This window comes from Erythrolamprus reginae, chromosome 3, assembly GCF_031021105.1.
Source record: "Erythrolamprus reginae isolate rEryReg1 chromosome 3, rEryReg1.hap1, whole genome shotgun sequence".
Taxonomy (NCBI): Eukaryota; Metazoa; Chordata; class Lepidosauria; order Squamata; family Dipsadidae; genus Erythrolamprus; species Erythrolamprus reginae.
The window spans coordinates 17,191,120-17,212,592 of record NC_091952.1 but is presented as its reverse complement, the minus strand read 5'-3'; the positions used below and the strand labels follow the sequence as shown (position 1 = coordinate 17,212,592).

General features: G+C 42.4%; 1 protein-coding gene across 3 annotated transcripts in view; it reads left to right on the top strand.

Moving 5' to 3' along the window:
- The first annotated feature begins 983 nt into the window (after positions 1–983).
- The window catches only part of STX16 (syntaxin 16), a 35,210-nt gene continuing 14,720 nt past the window's right edge, over positions 984–21,473 (top strand). The window contains exons 1-3 of one of the 3 annotated variants that reach the window (XM_070744550.1): positions 984–1,547; positions 15,529–15,636; positions 19,731–19,871. In XM_070744550.1, the coding sequence (XP_070600651.1) occupies positions 1,467–1,547; positions 15,529–15,636; positions 19,731–19,871 (330 nt within the window). In that variant the 5' untranslated portion in view covers positions 984–1,466. Of the gene's footprint in view, positions 1,602–15,528; positions 15,637–19,730; positions 19,872–21,473 lie in introns of all 3 variants that reach the window. The other 2 variants (XM_070744551.1, XM_070744549.1) reach the window with 2 other exon arrangements.

The following is a 21,473-nucleotide window of genomic DNA, read 5'->3' as shown; positions in this document are numbered from 1 at the left end:
CAACAACACAACAGATTTAAACTTAATATTAACCGCTCCAAACTTGACTGTAAAAAATATGACTTCAGTAACCGAGTTGTCGAAGTGTGGAACTCATTATTATTATTATTATTATTATTATTATTATTATTATTATTATTAATTTAGATTTGTATGCCGCCCCTCTCCGCAGACTCAGGGCGGCTCACAGCAAGATACAACAATTCATGACAAATCCAAATATAATTTAATACCGGACTCCATAGTGTCATCCCCAAACCCCCAACACTTTGCCCTTAGATTATCTATGGTTGACTATCCAGATTCCTGAGAGATCAGTAAGGGGCGAGTACAAGTGCACTAGTGTCTTCCGTCCCCTGTGCTATTGCTCTCCTATATCTCCTATACCTATCCTCTATTCCTATATTCTTCTTCTATTCTTTCATTGATATGTTCTATTACTATATCTTCTTTTGTATTCTTTCATAGATATATTTTACTATGAGTACCTCCTATATATATATATATACCCACTAAAATTCTCATTGTGTATTGGACAAAATAAATAAATAAAATAAATAAATAAATAAAAGTAAGACCAAGGACGTTAGGCGCGACGATGAATTCAGCGAGGCTTGCAAAACAGGCAGTTCTTGAACCTGGGACTAATCTAACCGAAATCTCCCCACCTCACAATTGCTGAGGTTGAGAAATGCACTATATTTAAACCGGACACTCCCCACTTTTCTCCGCTTCTTTTAACGTCAGCCGCACACCAGGGCCGAAACTTTCGCGTCGAAGGGGAGCCGGCGATAGAGGGCCATCAACCCCTCCTCCCCAAAGCGCCACGCCTCTTTGTCCCTCTTCTCCTCCTCCTCCACCGGAACGTTAGCATCACGCCTCTTTCGGGGGAAGGATTTGAGCACCGGACTAGGCGGAAGTGAGCCGAGCCGGGGCCGTGATTGCTGTCAGGGGGCGGGTGGGAGGGGGAGCAGACAAGACTAGGGCAAGCCGGAGGGAGACGGGGCTGGTTCCTTTCCCTTTCCTGGCCAGCGGCGGGGAAGAGGAGGAGGAAAAGCAGCCGCAGTGCCGCCCGCGGGAAACCGTGCAGGGCTTGCTTTGAGGAGGGGGGGTGCGGCGAGCGGGGGGAGGCTGCTTGCGGGGAGACTTAACCCGGGGAGGCTCCGGGGGCGTCTGGCTGGGGACGGGATTCCCTTCCCTTGGAAGGAGCAGTCCGGTGGAGGAGGCTGAAGACCCGCATGGGGGACCTTTGCAGGGAAAGCCCCCGCTGGAACCCCTTTGCAGCTCCAAAGCACTGGCTGCCGTTTTAAAGAACCGGGTCCCGCCGGGAAGCTGTCCTGGTGGTGGCGGTGGGGGATCCTTTGGGGTTTAAAGCCTGAGCGGGTGGGGTTGGGGAGGGGGGCTCCTCTCAGCGAAGCAGGCGGGCGAGGGGGTGTCCTAAAAGGACCTCTAGGAAACTTTCAGGCATGGCCACCCGGCGTTTAACAGACGCGTACTTGTTGTTGCGGAACAACGCCATCCAAAGCCGGCAGCTGCTGGCCGAGCAAGTGAGTAGTTACAGCTCCTCCAGTCCTCTGACTTCACGTAGCATGGCTGCTGCGGTGAGTCTCTCCCTTCATCCTACTGTATCCCACATGATGCTTGGTTTTTATGTGTGTGTGTGTGTACCAACCTGCTTTAAAGGTAGCCAGCGTGTCTTTCGGGGGTCTCTCGCCCCCCCCTTTTCCCCCCTGGTCTGTATATCCTCTCCGCTTTTTCTCTAGTCTAGGAGATCTGGTTGACCTTTATTATTTTATTCTAGTAGCATCCATACAGGTGGACTTGCTACAAAGTCCTTGTAGAATCCCTACTGGTGGACTTGCATCTGATTGGCTGCTGGGTGACACAGGACACTGGATTATAGCAATAGCAGTAGCATTTAGACCAGTGGTTCCCAACCTTTTTTTTTGGCCATGCCCCACCTAAGCATCTCTAAAATCCTGATGCCCCCCCCCCAAAATATAATTTTTACTATTTAAGAAGTGAACTACTGCTCACGTGGAGGAAGCCTAAAAGGCCATTAATTTGGTTTAAACTAGGTTCCAATTGCCCCCCCTAAAAATCAAATTGTCCCCCCAGTGGGGTGTGAGCCCCACATTTGGAACTACTGATTTAGACTTATGTACCAATTCACAGTGCTTTACAGCCCTTTCTAAGCTGTTTACAGAGAGTAAGCCTATTGCTCCCAACAATCTGGGGTCCTCATTGTATCCACCTTGAAAGGATGGAAGGCTGAGTCGCCTTTGATGTTTAGATGAGCCTGATCCAGCAAAGCTCTCATTTTTCATTGTGTGGATTACCAGTTTAGCTCAGTCTCCTCAAAGAAGGTTGGACTGATTCATGGATGGTACTGGGATCAATGGCTGTGTTATGCCAGCACGTTGAATGACGTCTTCTGGGAGACTAGAGGGCTTCCTTTGTTGGTGTGGTTGCCCCCCCCCCCAAGACCATTAAATTTACATGGGTCAGGGAGCCAATCCAGCAGGACACTAGTTAACATTTTGTGTTTTTATTGTATTCTGCAATTCCATCGTTTAGCATTTAGACTTATATACCGCTTCACAGGGCTTTTACAGCCCTCTCTAAGCGGTTTACAGAAGTATCATATTGCCCCCAACAATCTGGGTCCTCATTTTACCCACCTCGCAAGGATGGAAGGCTGAGTCAACTTTGAGCCAGTGGTGAGATTTGAACTGCTGAACTATAGGAAGCGGTTAGCTGAAGTAGGCTGCAGTGCTGCACTCTAACCTCTGCACCATCCGGCGCTTAGTAAAGCTCATCTAAGGCTTTTTCTAAAGATAGATCATTCTGTACATTTGTTGTGAAAAAGGTGCTCTGTAAAGATATGGTCAGTTTTGGTTTTTAATCAGCTAAGGATTATTGTCTGGGAAGCAATATGTGATTCATTTTGTTGGGTGCTTTTTGTTTGTTGTTTTTTTTTGGATGAGGGAATATTTATTTTTCCCTTTTTCTAATCAATAATGCATGTATAACAATTATTTTATCATGCAAAATGATCCTTATTCATCTCATCAACTGAAACTGCTTATGGCAGGTATTGGTATAGCTTAGAACAGTGGTCCCCAACTCCCACTTCCAGGAATTGAATTCCACAAGTCTTAAAGTTGCCGGATTTGAAGGCTTTGGGCTTAGAAACTGAGAGTTGAGATAGACATGTCTGGCTGATTTTCTTTTGATCTGCCAGTCCACCTGGCAAAGACATCTGATATTCATTTTTCTTTTCTCTTGAACACACTCAGAAAAACTCAGGTTTTATTTTAATAAGTATTTTAATGCCATTTATTTATTTATTATTTATTAATTTAATTTCTTTGCCACCTACTCCCTAAGGACTCCAAGCGGCTCACAACATCACCAGAACCTCGGAGGTGCACTAAAAAATAAAACTAATGCATACTTGTCACTATGATTGGAAATATTTGTGTGGACCGACCTGGACTGGTGGTGTTTGAAATTCCTTTTATAATTAAACACGTAGACGTAAAGGGCAAGTTAAAATTAATGTAGTACACTATCTCATACCATCTTTAACCAATTGAGTGCCCTCTTGGTAGTATGAAATTGCCTGTTTCAATATCGAAATAGAATGTGTTGAGGTCTGGATATTTCTTTTAAATTTGGAATACCCTGTTTAAAACTCCTAACATTGCTGGACACTATTATTTAGATTCCATAATGGGAACTTTTAGGCTCAGAATAGTATTAATACAATATCTTTTGAATACTTTCAGAAAACTTTTTATCCAGTATTAAACACGGAAAGTTGATGGTGCAAAAGTTAGCAACAGTTCATTCAGTTCTATTGATATAGTGCTGATAGAATCACATTTTTCTTGAGAGTGGATGTATGAAAGTAATTAATAGCTGAGGCACAGACTACTGATTGTTAGAAAATTACCTAATTTATCTCAAATGTTTTTTGAATTAGACTAAAGGAATTCCCAAATTCTTCAGCTCATTGACATCCTCCCAAGACATTTATATTTGAAAATTTAATAAATGCTTAATAATTTTTAACTTTTACCTCTTTTTACCTTTACTATGAATAACATCAGCCCTTTGAATAGTCCCATCAGCCTTTGGAGTTGATATTGATCACTTTGGGAAACCCTGAACTAGAGGATTTTTTTTTCTCATCCTTTATATGCAGTGGATCTGCTATTAGATCCCACTGCCGTTACAACACTAATGGAGTCCAGAATTTCCATCATAAGTCACGACAGTCATAAGTAGAGGCCTGAGTCTGAACTTACAACTGCAATTTTAATAAAATAACCCACTACTTTCCTCCCCAGCAGTTAACTGACAGGATATATCAATTTTCCAATTGACTGTCTTTTAGCTGGCAGTATGAAAATCTGCTGTTTAAGTACACCCATTATCCAGCCCTCCCTCCTTACGGGGCTGATTCCTGCAATGTGCCTTCAGAATAGTTGTTGCTATTTTGGTCTTGTAATATTTCCAGAATTATTCCTCAAGGTGATAGAGTTGAAATGACTGAAAATGCTGTATAAAGTCACTACGGAGTTCACAGCAGTTTCGAAATGCTAGAGAAGAGTACTGTATAATCAATTAAAGAAGACTATAAAACAATAATCAGCGGAAAAGGCATGCCAGCGGAAAAGGCATGACGTGGACTGTGCTCTGTGGGTGTGATCAGGCAGTTGAAGCCATCCACTTGCTAGGGAAAAAAAAAAGCTGAATAATCCTGATAGATTACTTTTATAGACCTTTACAACACTGAAACAAAAGGACTTTAAGCCAGCGTTTCCCAACCTTGGCAACTTGAAGATATCTGGACTTCAACTCCCGAATTCCCCAGCCAGCATTCGCTGGCTGGGGAATTCTGGGAATTGAAGTCCAAATATCTTCAAATTGCCAAGGTTGGGAAACACTGCTTTAAGCAAACAGTTGTATTGGTGTTAAAGAAAGACAAGCAGGTATCTGTGCAGAATAAAGCAGCATTCTTGGCAGCAGAAATTATTGGAATGAACTAAATCAGTGATGGCAAACCTATGGCACAGGAGCCACAGGTGGCACATGGAGCCATATTTGCTGGCACACGAGCCGTTGCTCTAGCTCAGCTCCAAGGTGGATGTGTGTGCCGGCCCGCTGATTTTTGGCTCGCATGGAGGCTCTGGGAGGGTGGTTTTGGTTTCCAGAGAGCCTCCAGGGGGATGGAGGAGGGCGTTTTTACCCTCCCGCTGACTCCAGGGAAGCTATTGGAGCCTGGGGAGGGTGAAACGTGAGCCTACTGGACCCACCAGAAGTTGGGGAACAGGCCATTTCCAGCCTCCAGAGGACCTCTGGGGGGGGGAACTGTTTTCACCCTCCCCGGGTATTAAATTATGGGTATGGGCACTAGCACATGCATGATACCCTGTTTCCCCCAAAATAAGACGAACCCTGAAAGTAAGGCATGTCAGAGGTTTTGCAGAATTTGCTAATATAAGGCACCCCCCCCCCCCCCGAAAATAAGGCGTAGTCAAGTTTACATACAGTACGGTAGAAAAACATGCGGTACCATTCAAAGCTGTTCATAGCGGTACCGTAATAATGTGGCGTCCCCTGCTGGCCCCTTCCATCACTTTGTACCATCCAGTACAGCAGACACAGTCTGCTGCTGTCTCACCGCCATTACAGTCTCCACTACAGTGCGTAGACTGTAATTCCTCTGGTGGCCGGAAGCTGCAATAGCGGGAGTATACTGTTGTACCATATAAGTGCCGTCGTTTGTGTGTGTGGGTGCCATACTGACAGGTACCGTATCGTAATCAGTGTATTGTACGGTACACTTTCTTTGGGGGTGTCAGCTTTTCTGCCTGTGAATTTGTCTTATTTGAGAAATATAAGGCACCCCCCGAAAATAAGACGTAGCACAATTTTTGGAGCAAAAATTAATATAAGACAGTGTCTTATTTTCGGGGGGAAACGGTAGCACACACTCACGCTCTTTCAGCACCCGAGGAAAAAAAGGTTCACCATCACTGAACTAAGTTAATAGAAAAAGAAGGATGGGCAACAATATAAACCACTGATGGCGAACCTTTTTTGGTTTGTGTGCCAAAAGAGAGTGTGTGGACGTGCTAGCATGCGTGCACGTGCCCACAGCCCTCCCCTTCCCCCATGCATGCACACCGCCCTGTGCTGCCCGCCGCACATGCGCATAGGCCTTACTGAAGCCTGGTATCTGAAAAAAATGCCAGAACGGGCAAACAGGAAGTTTGGGGAAATGCACTTCCGGTTTGCCCATTGTGCTGTTTTTTCCCCCCACTCCGGGTAATGTGGTCCAGTGCCATGAAGGGCTTTATAGGTCATAACCAACACTTTGAATTGTGACCGGAACCTGATCGGCAACCAATGCAGACTGCGGAGTGTTGGTTGGTCTTCGGAGAGGGGCGGCCATATAAATCCAATAAAACTTGAAACATGCCGCCCCTCTCCACAGACTCCGCAGTATCACGTGCCTCTGATATGGCTCCATGTGCTACCTATGGCACACATGCCATATATTCGCCATTATAGAAATAAACTGACAGGCTTTATATGTCATGTATCATTGTTGTTCCAGCACTGATGAAGAGCAGATTAAGTCTCCATGAGAAGCCCTTAGTATGGCATCCATTTCCAAATACATGAAAAAAGCCGCCCCAAGTCTGCGGAGAGGGGCGGCATACAAATCTAATAAATAAATAAATCATATCTGTTGTGTGCTTTTTTTTTACTTTTTAAACTGGCCTAGTCCCTTCCCCCAATTATATCACCCCTACATTATTTCTCATTTCCTTTTTTGACCTGCTGAAAAGGATAACGAGCTCCATTTGTTTAAACAGGCAAAAATAATATATGACTAAATTAGGGGTGGAAGTTACTACTAGACAACAAAATTGTAGGATTGAAAGTATCCTCAAGAATTCATCCGGTCCTGCTAATTGGGAAAACCATTAATGCAGTTCTCTGTGTAGAGAAGCCTTCTTTAAAATAGGAACAGGTTGACTGTGAGAATTCCTTTGGCTTCAACTTGATTCTGCAACTAATCCAATTTAAAGATTGGTTAATGAATGTTGCCCAGTCAGACTTTCTGTAATGAATGATCCGCATGTAATTTTTGACTTTTTCCCCTGTTTCATTATGTCACATGTATTAAAACCAATGGATTCTTTTTTAGACATCTCATGGCTACATAGTTTAAATCTTAAATGAAAGATCCCCTATTTATTGTTTTAATGTTTATAGTGCATTTTAATTGAATAATTGTATATATTGAATAATATAGAGCATTTTAATTGAATAATTGAGTAAGCTACCCTAGATTCGCTTTGGTAAAATTGGCAGCATATCAATTTGGTAAATAAATACTTGTGTTATTTCCAAGTGTCATGTAATTGAATTAAGTTGGAATCAGATTCTTTAAACTAGGATTCAATGAACAAGTTTGAATTGAATGGGTTTTTTTTTAAATGGCTAGGTTAAGTAGAAAGTTCTGGATCTATTATCATATTAAGAATTAGCAATTTGTGCTGTTTGTTAGAATCTGCCTTGGTTTTCTTTTTATTTCCTTAATGAACTTTTTAAAAGTTTGTAATATAAATTTCCCAAAATGTGGATTTCTTTACAGATCAAGAATATGATTAGAAATATATTGAAAGGAAAAATACAATATGCAGCTATTCCCTAAAGGCCGAATGCCAATACCATTTGAAAATTGATGCTGCTTTAAAAGACTGTTTTGCTTTCTGTGATAATCTATCAATGTTGATCAATAAAATACTTGCATTCCTTCAACTGACTGTACCCTGTGCTCTGTCCTGTTCTTTTTGTTTCCCTCTCTTAAATTTTTTTGCTGTCTCTATATGGCTGGGCTGATGTGATCAACAAACCATCTCAGGAGCTGGATGAGGTATAGTGCTGTTTGTCTAATCTGTTCTTTCAAATAAAACATTATTCAAAGTTGCCCTGTTCTGGCAAGATAACTACCGCATTTAACTTAGGGTTATTCCTCCTGTGGGTTTTCCAAAGAAAAACCAGAAGACCGACTTGCAAATAGTCAAGAATTTGTCTCTGCTTTACTTAATTTCCTTACCGTAATATACAGTGGTACCTCTACTTACGAACTTCATTCGTTCCATGACCAGGTTCTTAAGTACAAAAGTTTGTAAGAAGAAGCAATTTTTTCCCATAGGAATCAATGTAAAAGCAAATAATGCATGCGATTGGGGAAACCACAGGTAGGATGGAGGCCCTGTTTCCTCCCAGGAGATTCCTGGAGGGGCCCCACTGAGGCTTCTGCCCACCTTTTCCGGCCTGGTTTCCTCCCAGGAGATTCCTAGAGAGGCCCCACGGAGGCTTCTCCCTGCCTTTTCCGGCCTGCTTTCCTCCCAGGAGATTCCTAGAGAGGCCCCACGGAGGCTTCTCCCTGCCTTTTCCGGCCTGCTTTCCTCCCAGGAGATTCCTAGAGAGGCCCCACGGAGGCTTCTCCCTGCCTTTTCCGGCCTGGTTTCCTCCTAGGAGATTCCTAGAGAGGCTCCACGGAGGCTTCTCCCTGTTTTTTCCGGTTACAGTTTCGGAGGCTCGGGTTTGCAAGTTGAAAATGGTTCTTGAGAAGAGACAAAAAAATCTTGAATACCTGGTTCTTATATAAAAAAAGTTCATAAGTAGAGGCGTTCTGAGGTACATGGATATTGAAGTGGGCAGGACTTAAAATATTTAAAATAGTACTGTTCAAACCAGGTATATACAACCCATGGCCCACGGATTGCATGCACCCCTGGCAGTTAGGAATGTGGGCCACACAAAATAATAATAATAAAATTACTATTTATTAATTTAATATTTAATAATTAATATATAAATAACAATAGAAGATATATAATATAATATCCAATAGTACAACTAGAAATACAATACAAAATAACTGGAATATAGAATAACAGATTTGGAAAGGGACCTTGGAGGTCTTCTAGTCCAATCCCCTGCTCAGGGAGAAAACCCCCATACCAGTGAGGGCAAACCTTTTTTGGTTTGTGTGCCAAAAGGGAGGCGCCACGGCGGAGTCGCATGCATGCCCACACCATAATCCCATGTGCCCATGTGCATGCGACCTTTCCCCCTCCCGGCATGCGATGGCATGCCCGTTTTTTGCTCTCCTCAAGCTTCAGAGCCTTTCTAGGAGCCTGGGAAAGATGAAAACGGTCTTTCCCATCCCTCCGGAGGCTGAAAACAGGCTGTTTCCCAACTCCAAGTGATCCCAGTAGGCCTGAATATCAGTTGGCTCCGGACCTGAACTCACATGCCTACTGATAAGGCTCCACCTGTCACTTGTGGCACAAATGCCATGGGTTTGCCATGTGAGCTCTATACCATTTCGGACAAATGGTTGTCCAATCTCTTCTTAAAAACTTCCAATGTTGTAGCATTCACAACTTCTGGAGGCAAGCTGTTCCACTGATTATATTATATGGCCCAGACATTTCATCTTCACTTAATGTGGCCAAGTCAATTCAAAAGGCCGGATAACCACTGTATTTTATCACAGCCACCTTCTCTGAAATACTATTGCTCAGAGTGATTAGTGATTAATGCCATAGAGTGGGCTTTTTGTAGTGAATCTTACCGTTATGCTTGCTAAACATATATAGCGGTCACAAATTAAAATGTCTAGCAGAGGAAAGTTCAGACTGGTTCAGTCTAGTTTTCTAAGCTGATTTCCCAAATTTTGCAGTGATAATCCTAAGCGCCTCTTTAGCGAATGTGCATTGCTTAGCTGGCATGCTTGCTATTAACACAGTACATTTGTTAACTCAGTTACGTGCTTACTTGCCTTCTACTCAGGAGATAATGTGATTTTGTTTTTCTCCTCGTGAGAATTGTGTGAAGCACTGTAGTCTGAGTATTTCTTAGAGCAGGGGTCCCCAACCTTGGCAACTTTAAGACTTGTGGACTTGAAGTCCCATAATTCCTTCACTGGCTGAAGAATTCTGGGACTTGAAGACTCCAACCTTGGCAACTTTAAGACTTGTGGACTTCCAAGTCCCATAATTCTTTCACTGGCTGAAGAATTCTGGGACTTGGAGTCTCCAACCTTGGCAGCTTGTGGACTTCCAAGTCCCATAATTCCTTCACTGGGTGAAGAATTCTGGGACTTGAAGTCTCCAACCTTGGCAACTTTAAGACTTGTGGACTTCCAAGTCCCATAATTCCTTCACTGGTCGAAGAATTCTAGGACTTGAAGTCTCCAACCTTGGCAACTTTAAGATTTGTGGACTTCCAAGTCCCATAATTCCTTCACTGGCCGAAGAATTCTGGGACTTGAAGTCTCCAACCTTGGCAGCTTTAAGACTTGTGGACTTACAAATCCCATAATTCCTTCACTGGCTGAAGAATTCTGGGACTTGAAGTCTCCAACCTTGGCAGCTTTAAGACTGTGGACTTCCCAGTCCCATAATTCCTTCATTAACCGAAGAATTCTGGGACTTGAAGTCCACAAGTCTTAAAGTTGTCAAAGTTGGAGACTCCTGTCTTAGAGTGTTTAGACCAGAAATGGCTAACCATTTTCCCCTCAGGTGTGGAAAGCACATGCAAGCATGCTATTGCACATGTGTGAGTGCCCACACTCATAATTCAATGTCTGGGGAGGGCAAAAACAACTTCCCCTGCCCCCAGAGGCCCCCTGGAGGCCAGAAATGGCCAATTTCCTGACTTCCGGTGGGCCTGGGTAGACCCGTTTTTTGCCTTCCCCAGGCTCCAGAGGCTTCCCTAGAGCCTAGAGCAGTGTTTCCCAACCTTGGCAACTTGGAGATATCTGGACTTCAACTCCCAGAATTCCACAGCCAGCATTCGCTGGCTGGGGAATTCTGGGAGTTGAAGTCCAAATATCTTCAAGTTGCCAAGGTTGGGAAACACTGGCCTAGAAAGAGCGAAAATGCCCTTCCCCACCCCCCAGAAACTGAAAATGCCCTCCCAGAACCTCCATGTGAGCCAAAAATCAACTGGCTGGCGCACACATGCGTGCTGGAGCTAATGGCTTGCGTGCCGGCAAATATGGCATCTGTAGCATGTGTTCCATAGATTCGCCATCACTGGTTTAGACTGAAGAGACTGGAAGCTGGTTGCCTGATATATTCATAAATGTTAGTCTTCGGAGTGCACTGTTCCACTCCAATGCCTTAATAGAAAATCTTATCAGCCCTAGCAGTTCTGTGGCTTTGCCCCAGGCGAAGAGAGAGCAAAGGCTGGGAATAATACCTCCCTTCTGGGCAAGGTTCTACACAAGGCCTGTGTCTGCTCCCTGTGGCTATGCCACGAAACCAGCACAACTTGGCTGGACCCTGCCACCCATACAGACAATTTTTCCTTGGGCAGAATTAGTTCAATTATTATCAATTTTGCTGCTTCCTTGCACTCCTGCCCCAACTATGTAAAATACCATTGGCACAGGAGGATTGTGAACATCTGCCGTTTACCCGGGCATTTATATTTAGAAGAACAAAAACTGGAGCTGGTTGTCGTCCCAAACATTTTCCCTTTATATTACCTTATATAAAGCTGGAAGTATAGAAATATATTTTATTAGCTTAGCTCCAGCATAATTGCCATTTCCTTTTTCTAGAAAGGACTAAAGCCCAAGAATACCAAAATCTCTTAATTGACAATGTTTACTTGGAAATGAAAGCAAAGTAGAGTTTGACTTTGCAGGTAGGTTTTTAGATTTAAATATATCGCTAGGCGCTGCCACTACGGACAATCCACCCTGTCTAATATGGTGGATTGCTTTAAGAGTTCCTTAAACATAACATTTACTCCAACCAGGAGCTAACAAGGTCTGAACAAAAGAGGTTGTAAACTATAAATAATTTTAATAGATCAAGCCTAGCACTTCCTTTAATTATAAAGCCAACTCTAGATTTTTATATAGCTTCCTGAAGAAACAATACCCTTTCATGGGTTGTATTTGGAGAGGAGGCAAGCAGCTGTCTTTAATAAGCAGATGTTGCCTGGATGTTAAGTGGAAGAACAGTGTTGATATATACCAAGACCCACGACTACCGTAGTTAAATTGTCAGACCTGTAGATTAATTTGGAATGGATCCTCCAAACGAACTCCCTTTATCCTGTTTTTTCCACTATGCCCTTTTTAGTTTCAGTTGCATTCATTCTCTGTGGCTTACTGTGCACATTTAGCTAAGTTGTTATTTATTAAACCATAAATTTTTAAATAAATTATATTGGGATGGTTTTGCCCAACGTGTTGAAACATAACAGTTTGCTAAATGTACCGGCTGGATTCTTTCAACCTGCTATGCCAAACCACATTTTGGCTTAGTCCAATATGTAAACCCAGTCTACCAGGACTGCACTTTCGAAGATCCCATCATTCCAAAGGCTAAGAATGTTACATCAAATACGGAATTTGCTTCAAAATTAATCTTGGTTTAAGCCAGGATAGAGGTATTTATACCTAACTTCAAAGATCTTTTTGATGTATTGAAAATGGATAGATAGCTAAGCAGGGGCATCAAATGTTCTTTGATCTTTGAAAAGAAAATAGTAAAATAAAATTGTTCTTTTAATAGCTACTAGCTTGGCCCAAAATTATTTTCATATATTAATACTCACTTTAATTGCATAAAAAGCACATGTATGTTTTGAAAGTAACACAGAAAATAACAAAAGCTGAAATAATTTCATACTACCTATTTTCTTTCCTTTATAACTTCTTCACGGGGTCCAAAACTAAATTTTGCTTTATCAAATTGCAATGCGAGCCTTCTTTCCATTTGACCTAAATTCTTCAAGCCTTTCTTTTTCCTTGCGCATCTGCTTTTTTCTTGCCTAACTAGATTTACCTTTTCAAATTTGGCTTTTGTTTTAAGTAAAACTCTGCATTTATATACAGTGTGTTTAACATCAGTGTGAAATGAAGATTGGCCTTGGAATTTGTTTGCCAAACGGTGTGAATGAGTCATAAATTGAAATATTTTAGGTATTATGTACTGAGCCACAGCCTTTCCCTTAAGCCAGTGGTTTTCCTTTAAGCTTGAGAGAACTTTGTACACCAGCTTGTGTTATGATTTTCTGCAAATTGCAGAGTTCTGAAGAGAGGAAGGACACTGGGTACGTGTTTGTTTACAAGTACAGTGTTCCCTCGATTTTCGCGGGTTCGAACTTTGCGAAAAGTCTATACCACGGTTTTTCAAAAATATTAATTAAAAAATACTTCGCGGGTTTTTTCTCTATACCACGGTTTTCCCCCCCCCAATGACCTCATATGTCATCGCCAAACTTTTGTCTGCTTTTAATAAATATATTTTTTAATAAACTTTAATAAATAAACATGGTGAATGGTTGCTAAGGGAATGGGAAATTGCAATTTAGGGGTTTAAAGTGTTAAGGGAAGGTTGCTAAGGGAATGGGAAATTGCAATTTAGGGGTTTAAAGTGTTAAGGGAAGGTTTGTGATACTGTTCATAGCCAAAAATAGTGTATTTACTTCCGCATCTCTACTTTGCGGAAATTCAACTTTCGCGGGTGGTCTCGGAACGCATCCCCTGTGAAAAGCGAGGGAACACTGTATGTTGGCCACGTTTGTGGGTTCTTATAATTGTCTTACATGACCTATCTCAAGAAATACATTCAGCTCTCCTTTGCAAATCTAAATTAAAATGGAGTAATCTAACAATGGTCAGACTTCACCACTTGCCTCTCATTACAGTTGCAGAGTCAGTTTGGTCTAGTGGTTAAGGCACCAGACTAGAAACTAGTAGACTGGTAGACTAATTCTAGTCCTTCTTTAGCCACCAAAGCCAGCTGGGTGACCTTGGGCCAGTCACACACGTTCAGCCAAACCAGAGGTGGGATTCATCAGGTTCCGACCAGTTCTGGAGAATCAGTAGCGGAAATTTTGAGTAGTTTAGAAAACCGTTAAGTACAACCTCTGACTGGCTCCGCCCCCATCTATTCTCTGCCTCCCGAGTCCCAGCCGATCAGGAGGAAATGGGGATTTTACAGTAACCTTCCCCTGCCACGCCACGCCCACAAGCCACGTCTACAGAACCAGTAGTAAAAAAAATTTTAATCCCGCCACTGAGCCAAACCCACCACATAGAGTTGTCGGGGGAGAAAATAGGTGGAGGAAACTGCACATGATATGTTTGTTGCCTTGTCAAAATCAAAAAAGTGGGATATAATTGTTCTGTCTGGGTCACTCCGGAAGCTATGACCAACCCAAAAACATAAGCCATACACACCAGTTGAATCCAAACACAGTTTTATAATGGTAAAGAGAAAAGAAGTCAACAGAAAATGTCCTTACAGGTCAGGAAAGCACTGGAACTCCAAAAGAAATACGAAAGCAATTGTTCATACAGAAACACAGGATCCTTAGTGCCAAACGAGGCTGTTGAGCTAACAGACACAAACCTCCCACAGGTCTTCAAGACTGTTGGGCCACGAGCCAGGAACAAAAACGCTGAGAGAAAATGCAGATAACACCAACTCCTCTTTGATAACACTCCACGCTGCCGAACTGGTTCTCATGCCTTATAAACTCTTCCCTGCTAATGAGGACCACACCCAACCCCCAGGTGCTCCTCCTTCAGCGCTGATAATATCTATGCAGTTGAGTTCTCCTTTGAGCTATGCGTCTCTGCCGCATACTAATGATAGCTTGTGCTTCGTCATCCAGGGACTCCAGGGAATCCAGAGAATCCAAGCTACTGGCTTGAGATAGCCCTTCTCCAGGGCTCCCAGGCCTTGCTTCATCTTCACTTTCTTGACTGCTGTCTCCTCTGTCCGACTGCAAAGAACTCTCCCCTCCGCTCTCAGACTCCCCCGGGCATGGAGCCAGCAGAGACGCAGCTGGTCTTTGATCTGGCTCAGGCTGAACCGCAACAATAATTAAATAAATACCGTATTTTTAGAGTATAAGGCGCACCAGAGTATAAGGCGCACCTTACTTTTGGGGGAGGAAAATAGAGGGGGGAAACTACCTACCAGGTATTCATCTGGCTAGCGCCCTTAGTCTCTTCTGCTTCAGGACATTATTTTATCCCCTGGTTAGGGCTGAAAAAGCCTTCTTCAGAGGGAGTAGGAAGGAAAATAAGCCTGCAAAGACTTAGGGCTGGGAAAAAAAAACTTCTTTGGGGGGGAAATGAAGCCGGGGAGATTGTTAGCACCTAGTTAGGGCTGGGGAAAAAAGCTTGGAAAAAACTACATTTGGAGCATAAGACCCACCCAAATTTTCAGCCTCTTTTAGGGAGGAAATAAGGTGCGTCTTATACTCTGGAAAAATAGAGTAACCAGATTTCTCACCAGAGAACCTTGATTAGCATCCAAGAAATCTCAAAGAGTTGCAAAGAATCGGAAAACCATTAGCTTGAATCCTAAATGATCAACTTATTTTCCTCTGAATCTGGAAGCTGTCTCACTTTGATTCACAACAGTCTAAACACATTCTATTTTTTTTCTCCAGCTTGCAGATGATCGCATGGCACTGGTATCAGGTATCAGTTTAGATCCTGAAGCAGCTATCTGTGTATCTAAGAGGTTGTCTCCGAAGTGGATTGATGGTATAGAAGAAGTAAGTATTTGAAGAAAAGGAAAAGCAGCAGTAAAAATTGGCAATATTGTGTTTATTTTAATCTTCTGATGTTCAGGGCAAATAAATAAAAAGTAGTGCTTAGGGTTACAGTTCTAAAAACATTCGATAAGAACACATACCTAACTAACTCCATGAAATAGACAATTGTACAATTTTACAATTTGTACAATTCTTTACAATATACAGTAATACCTCGTCTTACGAACCTAATTGGTTCCCGGGGGAGGTTCGTAAGGTGAAAAGTTCGTAAGATGAAACAATGTTTCCCATAGGAATCAATGTAAAAGCAAATAATGTGTGCAAATCCTTCAGGAAAATCCCAAACTTTAGAAGGGAGGCGAACAGAGGGCAGGGAGGAGCAGCTAAAGGGGGCGGGTGGAAGAAGCAAGGCTAGGCTAAAGGGTGAGTGGGAAGGAAGAAAGGCAAGGGGGGCGCCCCTCCCTTTTCTTTCTTCAAAAGACACCGTTTCAGTGCCTTTGCAAGCACCTTGTTCTCTGCAAAATCTTTCCTCCTCCAAGCCGCCCCTCCCTTTTCTTTCTTCAAAAGACACCCTTTCAGTGCCTTTGCAAGCACCTTGTTCTCTGCAAAATCTTTCCTCCTCCAAGCCATCCCTCCCTTTTCTTTCTTCAAAAGACACCCTTTCAGTGCCTTTGCAAGCACCTTGTTCTCTGCAAAATCTTTCCTCTTCCAAGCTGCCCCTCCCTTTTCTTTCTTCAAAAGACACCCTTTCAGTGCCTTTGCAAGCACCTTGTTCTCTGCAAAATCTTTCCTCTTCCAAGCTGCCCCTCCCTTTTCTTTCTTCAAAAGACACCCTTTCAGTGCCTTTTCAAGCACCTTGTTCTCTGCAAAATCTTTCCTCCTCCAAGCCGCCCCTCCCTTTTCTTTCTTCAAAAAAGGGGGGAAAAAGAAACCCCTTCATCCCAGCAGCAGCTGCTTGGGTTCGTAAGGTGAAAATAGTTCGGAAGAAGAGGCAAAAAAATCTTAAACACCGGGTTCGTATCTTGAAAAGTTCATTAGAAGAGGCGTTCGTAAGATGAGGTACCACTGTATTAGAATATTTCAGGTTTTAAGAGAGGAGGGGTATGGGAATACATGACATTTTATTCTCCCATTTCTAAAGGAGGAGGATTTTGATGGAGGAATCCATTTGATTTGCAAACTTTCGAAGTTCCTAGCATTACCTGGAAGAGGAAATACATAGGGTTGAAGGCAATAATATGCCTAAGGAAAAAGCTGGATTATATTTTGTTGACAATATATTTTTCCCCGTTATATGACCTTTCTTGGTAGAGTCATTAAGTGAATCCCTGCGGTTGTTAAATTAGTAGCATAATTATTAAATGAATCTGGTTTCCTCATCAATTTTGCTTGTGTCAGATGGTCGCCAAAAGGTGATCACATGCTCCTTAGACACTGCAACCATCATAAATAAATGTCAGTTGCCAAGCATCCGAATTTTGATCATGTGACCATGTAACTTTTTTCAGTACCAATGTCTGGGTTCCAAGTAACCTACCTGTTGTCTTGTCTCGGTTAGCTAGGCTATGAAACCTTCGACAATACCGAGCAGAGAATTTTAACAGAGCGTGGATGTGTGATAAAGCCAAGACACAGACTTAGTTAAATAAGTATTATTTACAGTACATATAAACAAAATATAAACAATCCAGAATAAGCACAAAGCAAATACAGAATAATATGCACTGAGCAATTACAAGATTAGCACAAAGCAAAACACAATATAGATAAAAGCACAAAGCTTATACAAGCACGAAGCTTAAACACAACATAGATAAAGCACGAAGCTAAAATACAATAAGATAAATAAAAGCACAAAGCTTGTACAAGCACGAAGCTTGGACACAACCCCTGTCTCAGGCAAAAGTAAAGGAAATGACCGAGCAAAATAATGAGCTTTTATAGCTTCAATTAGGAAGTGACGAAACAGCCTTGAATATTAACTCTTCAAGTACAATTTAACCCTTTAAGTGCACATTAACTCTTTAAGTACAAGTTTGGTACAGTTTACAATATGCAGTTTACAATGGCAAACCCTAACACACATGTACCCTGTACTAACAATACCCATAGCAAACAAAACTGAGGGAGGCAATAGCAATACCATTTAGATTTATATACCGCTTCACAGTGCTTTACAGCCCTCTCTAAGTGGTTTACAGAGAGTAAGCATATATGGCATCGGGCCAGATTACTTGCGGGACCGCCTTCTGCCGTATGAATCTCAGCAACTGATTAGGTCCCACAGAGTTGACCTTCTCCAGGTCCCGTCAACCAGACAATGTTGCTTGGTGGGGCCAAGGGGAAGAGCCTTCTCTGTGGGGGCCCGGCCCTCTGGAATCAGCTCCCCCCAGAGATTCGCACTGCCCCCACCCTCCTCGCCTTCCGTAAAAATCTTAAAACTCATTTATGTCGCCAGGCTTGTGGCAATTAGATCTTAGGCCTCCTGGCCGATGAATGTTATGTATGGCTGAGGTCCGAACGTGTTCAATTGATTTTTAAAATACTAGGGATTTTAGGTTAGTTATCTAGTTAATTAATGGGATTTGCCATTGTATTTGATTGTTTTTTATTATATGTTGTAAACCGCCCCAAGTCTTCGGAGAGGGGCGGCATTGAAATCCAATAAATAAATAAATATTGCCCCGAACAATCTGGGTCTTCAGTCTACTGAGGTTCGATCTGCCAAACTGCTGACAGCTGGTGATCAGCAGAAGTAGCTTGCAGTAGTGCACTTTAACCACTGCGCCACCGAGATGCCACCAAGTTCCTCAAAGTTTTATTGGATATGTCATATTGGCACAAGCTGGTGAAAACCAACTCTGAATATTTCCGTGGTTTTCACCTGATTAAAAGTGAAACTTTGTCACTTTCTCAAAACGCCGAGTCAAATGGTCCAATCAGAACGCTGTTCAGTTGCTAGGTGACTCCAGTCCCTTCCTTCCAAGCACCTGCAGGAATATCCTTGGTTCCCACGAGAAAGCATTTTGTTTTGGCTACAACACCCCAACCATCTCTGTTCCGCCCTCCCTATCCTTCTTCCCTGGTGTGTCAACTCTGAAGTCTCAAAATGGCCCCAGGGTTGATAGCCATTGTAACTTCAAATAGTCACTTAATGAATAGTTGAGAACAACCTGTATTGTGAAGGCATGCAGCCTTCCTTCAGTGGGTCGACCTCTAGGGGGGCACAGCATGCCATGATTGCCACATCAGAATGAAGCGACAGAGAAAGTTTTCTCGATGAGACGACCTCTGTTAAATCAGGATCGCTCCTTTTATTGTGTTTCACTTCTCTGACATGTGGTACAGAATAACCAACTCGCGAACGCCACATACATTAAGCCATCCCCCTTACTACCATTCACTATATGCACCATATAAAGCAAGCTTCTCATGACTTCCCTATAGATAATTAACGGAAGTCTTTTCCTGGATTCTGTGTTTACTGGTTATTAGCAAAGGAATGTGAGTAAGGCATATATTTCCTTATATGGAAGTTAGCTATAGGTTTTCTTCATATTGCATACCAAGTTAAATGCTTTCCATACATGGTCATAGATTCTACAGGATGCTTACTCAGCCTGGACTTTGCTGCCTTTCCATAGAGGAAGAATTAAGGTTTTATACAGCACACAATTGGGCCAAAATATCACTCTCCAGTAATATTTTATTCCCAAATTACAGTGCCTATAAACCTATGATTACAACAGTATTGCATCAGTCTAGTTTTGACAGAATTCAGTTTCTTGGTCAAGACAATGAGAGATCAACCATTTCAGAACTGATCTGAACCCAAAATATGCTGCCTCCCACCATCACCATCACCACCACCACTGTGGATCCAACCCTAAGTCTGAAAAAGCTAAAAAAAATTCCATTTCCGTGTATATAGCTGAAATTGAATAGCACTTTTTATATAAAGAGCAAATGTGATCTTTTAAAAATATAAGCAAAAGGATTTTTAAAAAACTTTACTATTGTCTGGAATGTTGTCTTCACTTAAGTTTCTTTGTTTCTAACTTTGTCCTTATTTTTTTTTCAAATTTCATTTTAAGATTCAATATGAGATATCCAGGATAAAACAGAAGATGAAAGAACTAGCCAGTTTGCACGACAAGCATTTAAACAGACCGACCTTGGATGATAGCAGCGAGGAAGAGCATGCAATAGAAATAACCACTCAAGAAATTACTCAGGTGCCACCACGGTTCTCTTTTCAAAATAGAATTGGGTGTTACCAAATGCAAGATATGTGAGTAAGTTGCCCTAATGTCCCCTTGGATGAAGGGAAAAATCCAGTAACAAGAAGTCAATTTTGTTTGACATCTTAAACAAACAAACAAAAATTTAAAAATGGCAATATTGTACTGATATATGAATACATATGTAATTTTAAGAAGAAAAATACAAAGATTTTAAGCATCCGCAGTTAAGAATTCTAACCAAAACACATTTGTGTAGATTGATAGTAATGTTGTTATTACCATATTAAACAATGGAGACCTGATTTGACTAAAATGGTACTTAAGATTCTATGTTATAGATTTAATTATTCAGCTATTTAAACACCACTGATGCAAATAAAGATTTATTTCAATTTTAACAACATTTTGCAACAATCTAACACTTGAAGAAGACATTTTTGGGTTGCCTGGTTTACTAGACTTGGGAAAAAGTTGTTGAATACTTTCCTACTTTTTTGAAAAAAAAATCAAACGTTATCTGCCTGCAAGGATAATAGAATTTGGTTAGAAACCTTCTGACACTAAATCTACCTGATTCCTTGGACTCTTGCTGGGCTGGTGTTGGAGATCCCATTATTACTTATCCTTGGAGATTTCAGTTTCCCACCATGTGACAAGGAATCTGGGATTTCGCAAGCCATGAAGTTTGTCACTCCAGAGCAACCATGGACTAATTCCAGGTCATTGACAGTCCAGCACAAATTGGAGGTTGCACATTGCACCTGAATTTTTTATTTGAAGCAAATGGGGCATGATCTTCTTTTAGAGGACATTATCATCCATCCATTGCCCTGGTCAAATCACTTTCTTGTTGCTTTCTGGTTTGCTGGGTTGATTCCCACACTGGTTCAAGATGGCTCATGTTCTACTGGGAAGGAATAAGACCTAACAACTTCTATTGAACCCTTATGAGTACAGTAATACCTCATGATACGAACTTAATTGGTGCAAGGAAGAGGTTCGTAAGTCGAAAGGTTCGTAAGACGAAACATTGTTTCCCATAGGAAACAATGTAAAGTCAATTAATCCGTGCAACCAAAAAAAACCCTGCAAAAAAACGGCGTTCGGTGACTGCTGGGAAGCCGCGCGGCTGTTTTAAAAGGTGACAGCCGGCCTGGGGGGCTTCCCAGCAACCTCCCGAACCCCGAACCCGGAGGTTTGGCAAAAGTTCGGGGTTCGGGGGGATGCTGGGAAGCCCCCCAGGCCGGCTGTGACCTTTTAAAACAGCTGCGCCACTTCCCAGCTGTCTCCCGAAGCCGAACGCCAAAGCCGAACTTCCGCATTCGGCTTCGGGAGACAGCTGGGAAGCCGCGCGGCTGTTTTAAAAGGTCACAGCCGGCCTGGGGGGGCTTCCCAGCAACCTCCTGAACCGAACCCGGGGTTCAGAAAAATTTTGCCTCTTCTTACGAACGTTTTTCGAGTTACGAACCGGCGTTCGGGAGGCTTCTGGGAAGCCCCGCCGCCCGGCTGTCACCTTTTAAAACAGCCGCATGGCTTCCCAGCAGTCTCCGAACGCCGGTTCGTAACTCGAAAAAAGTTCGTAAGAAGAGGCAA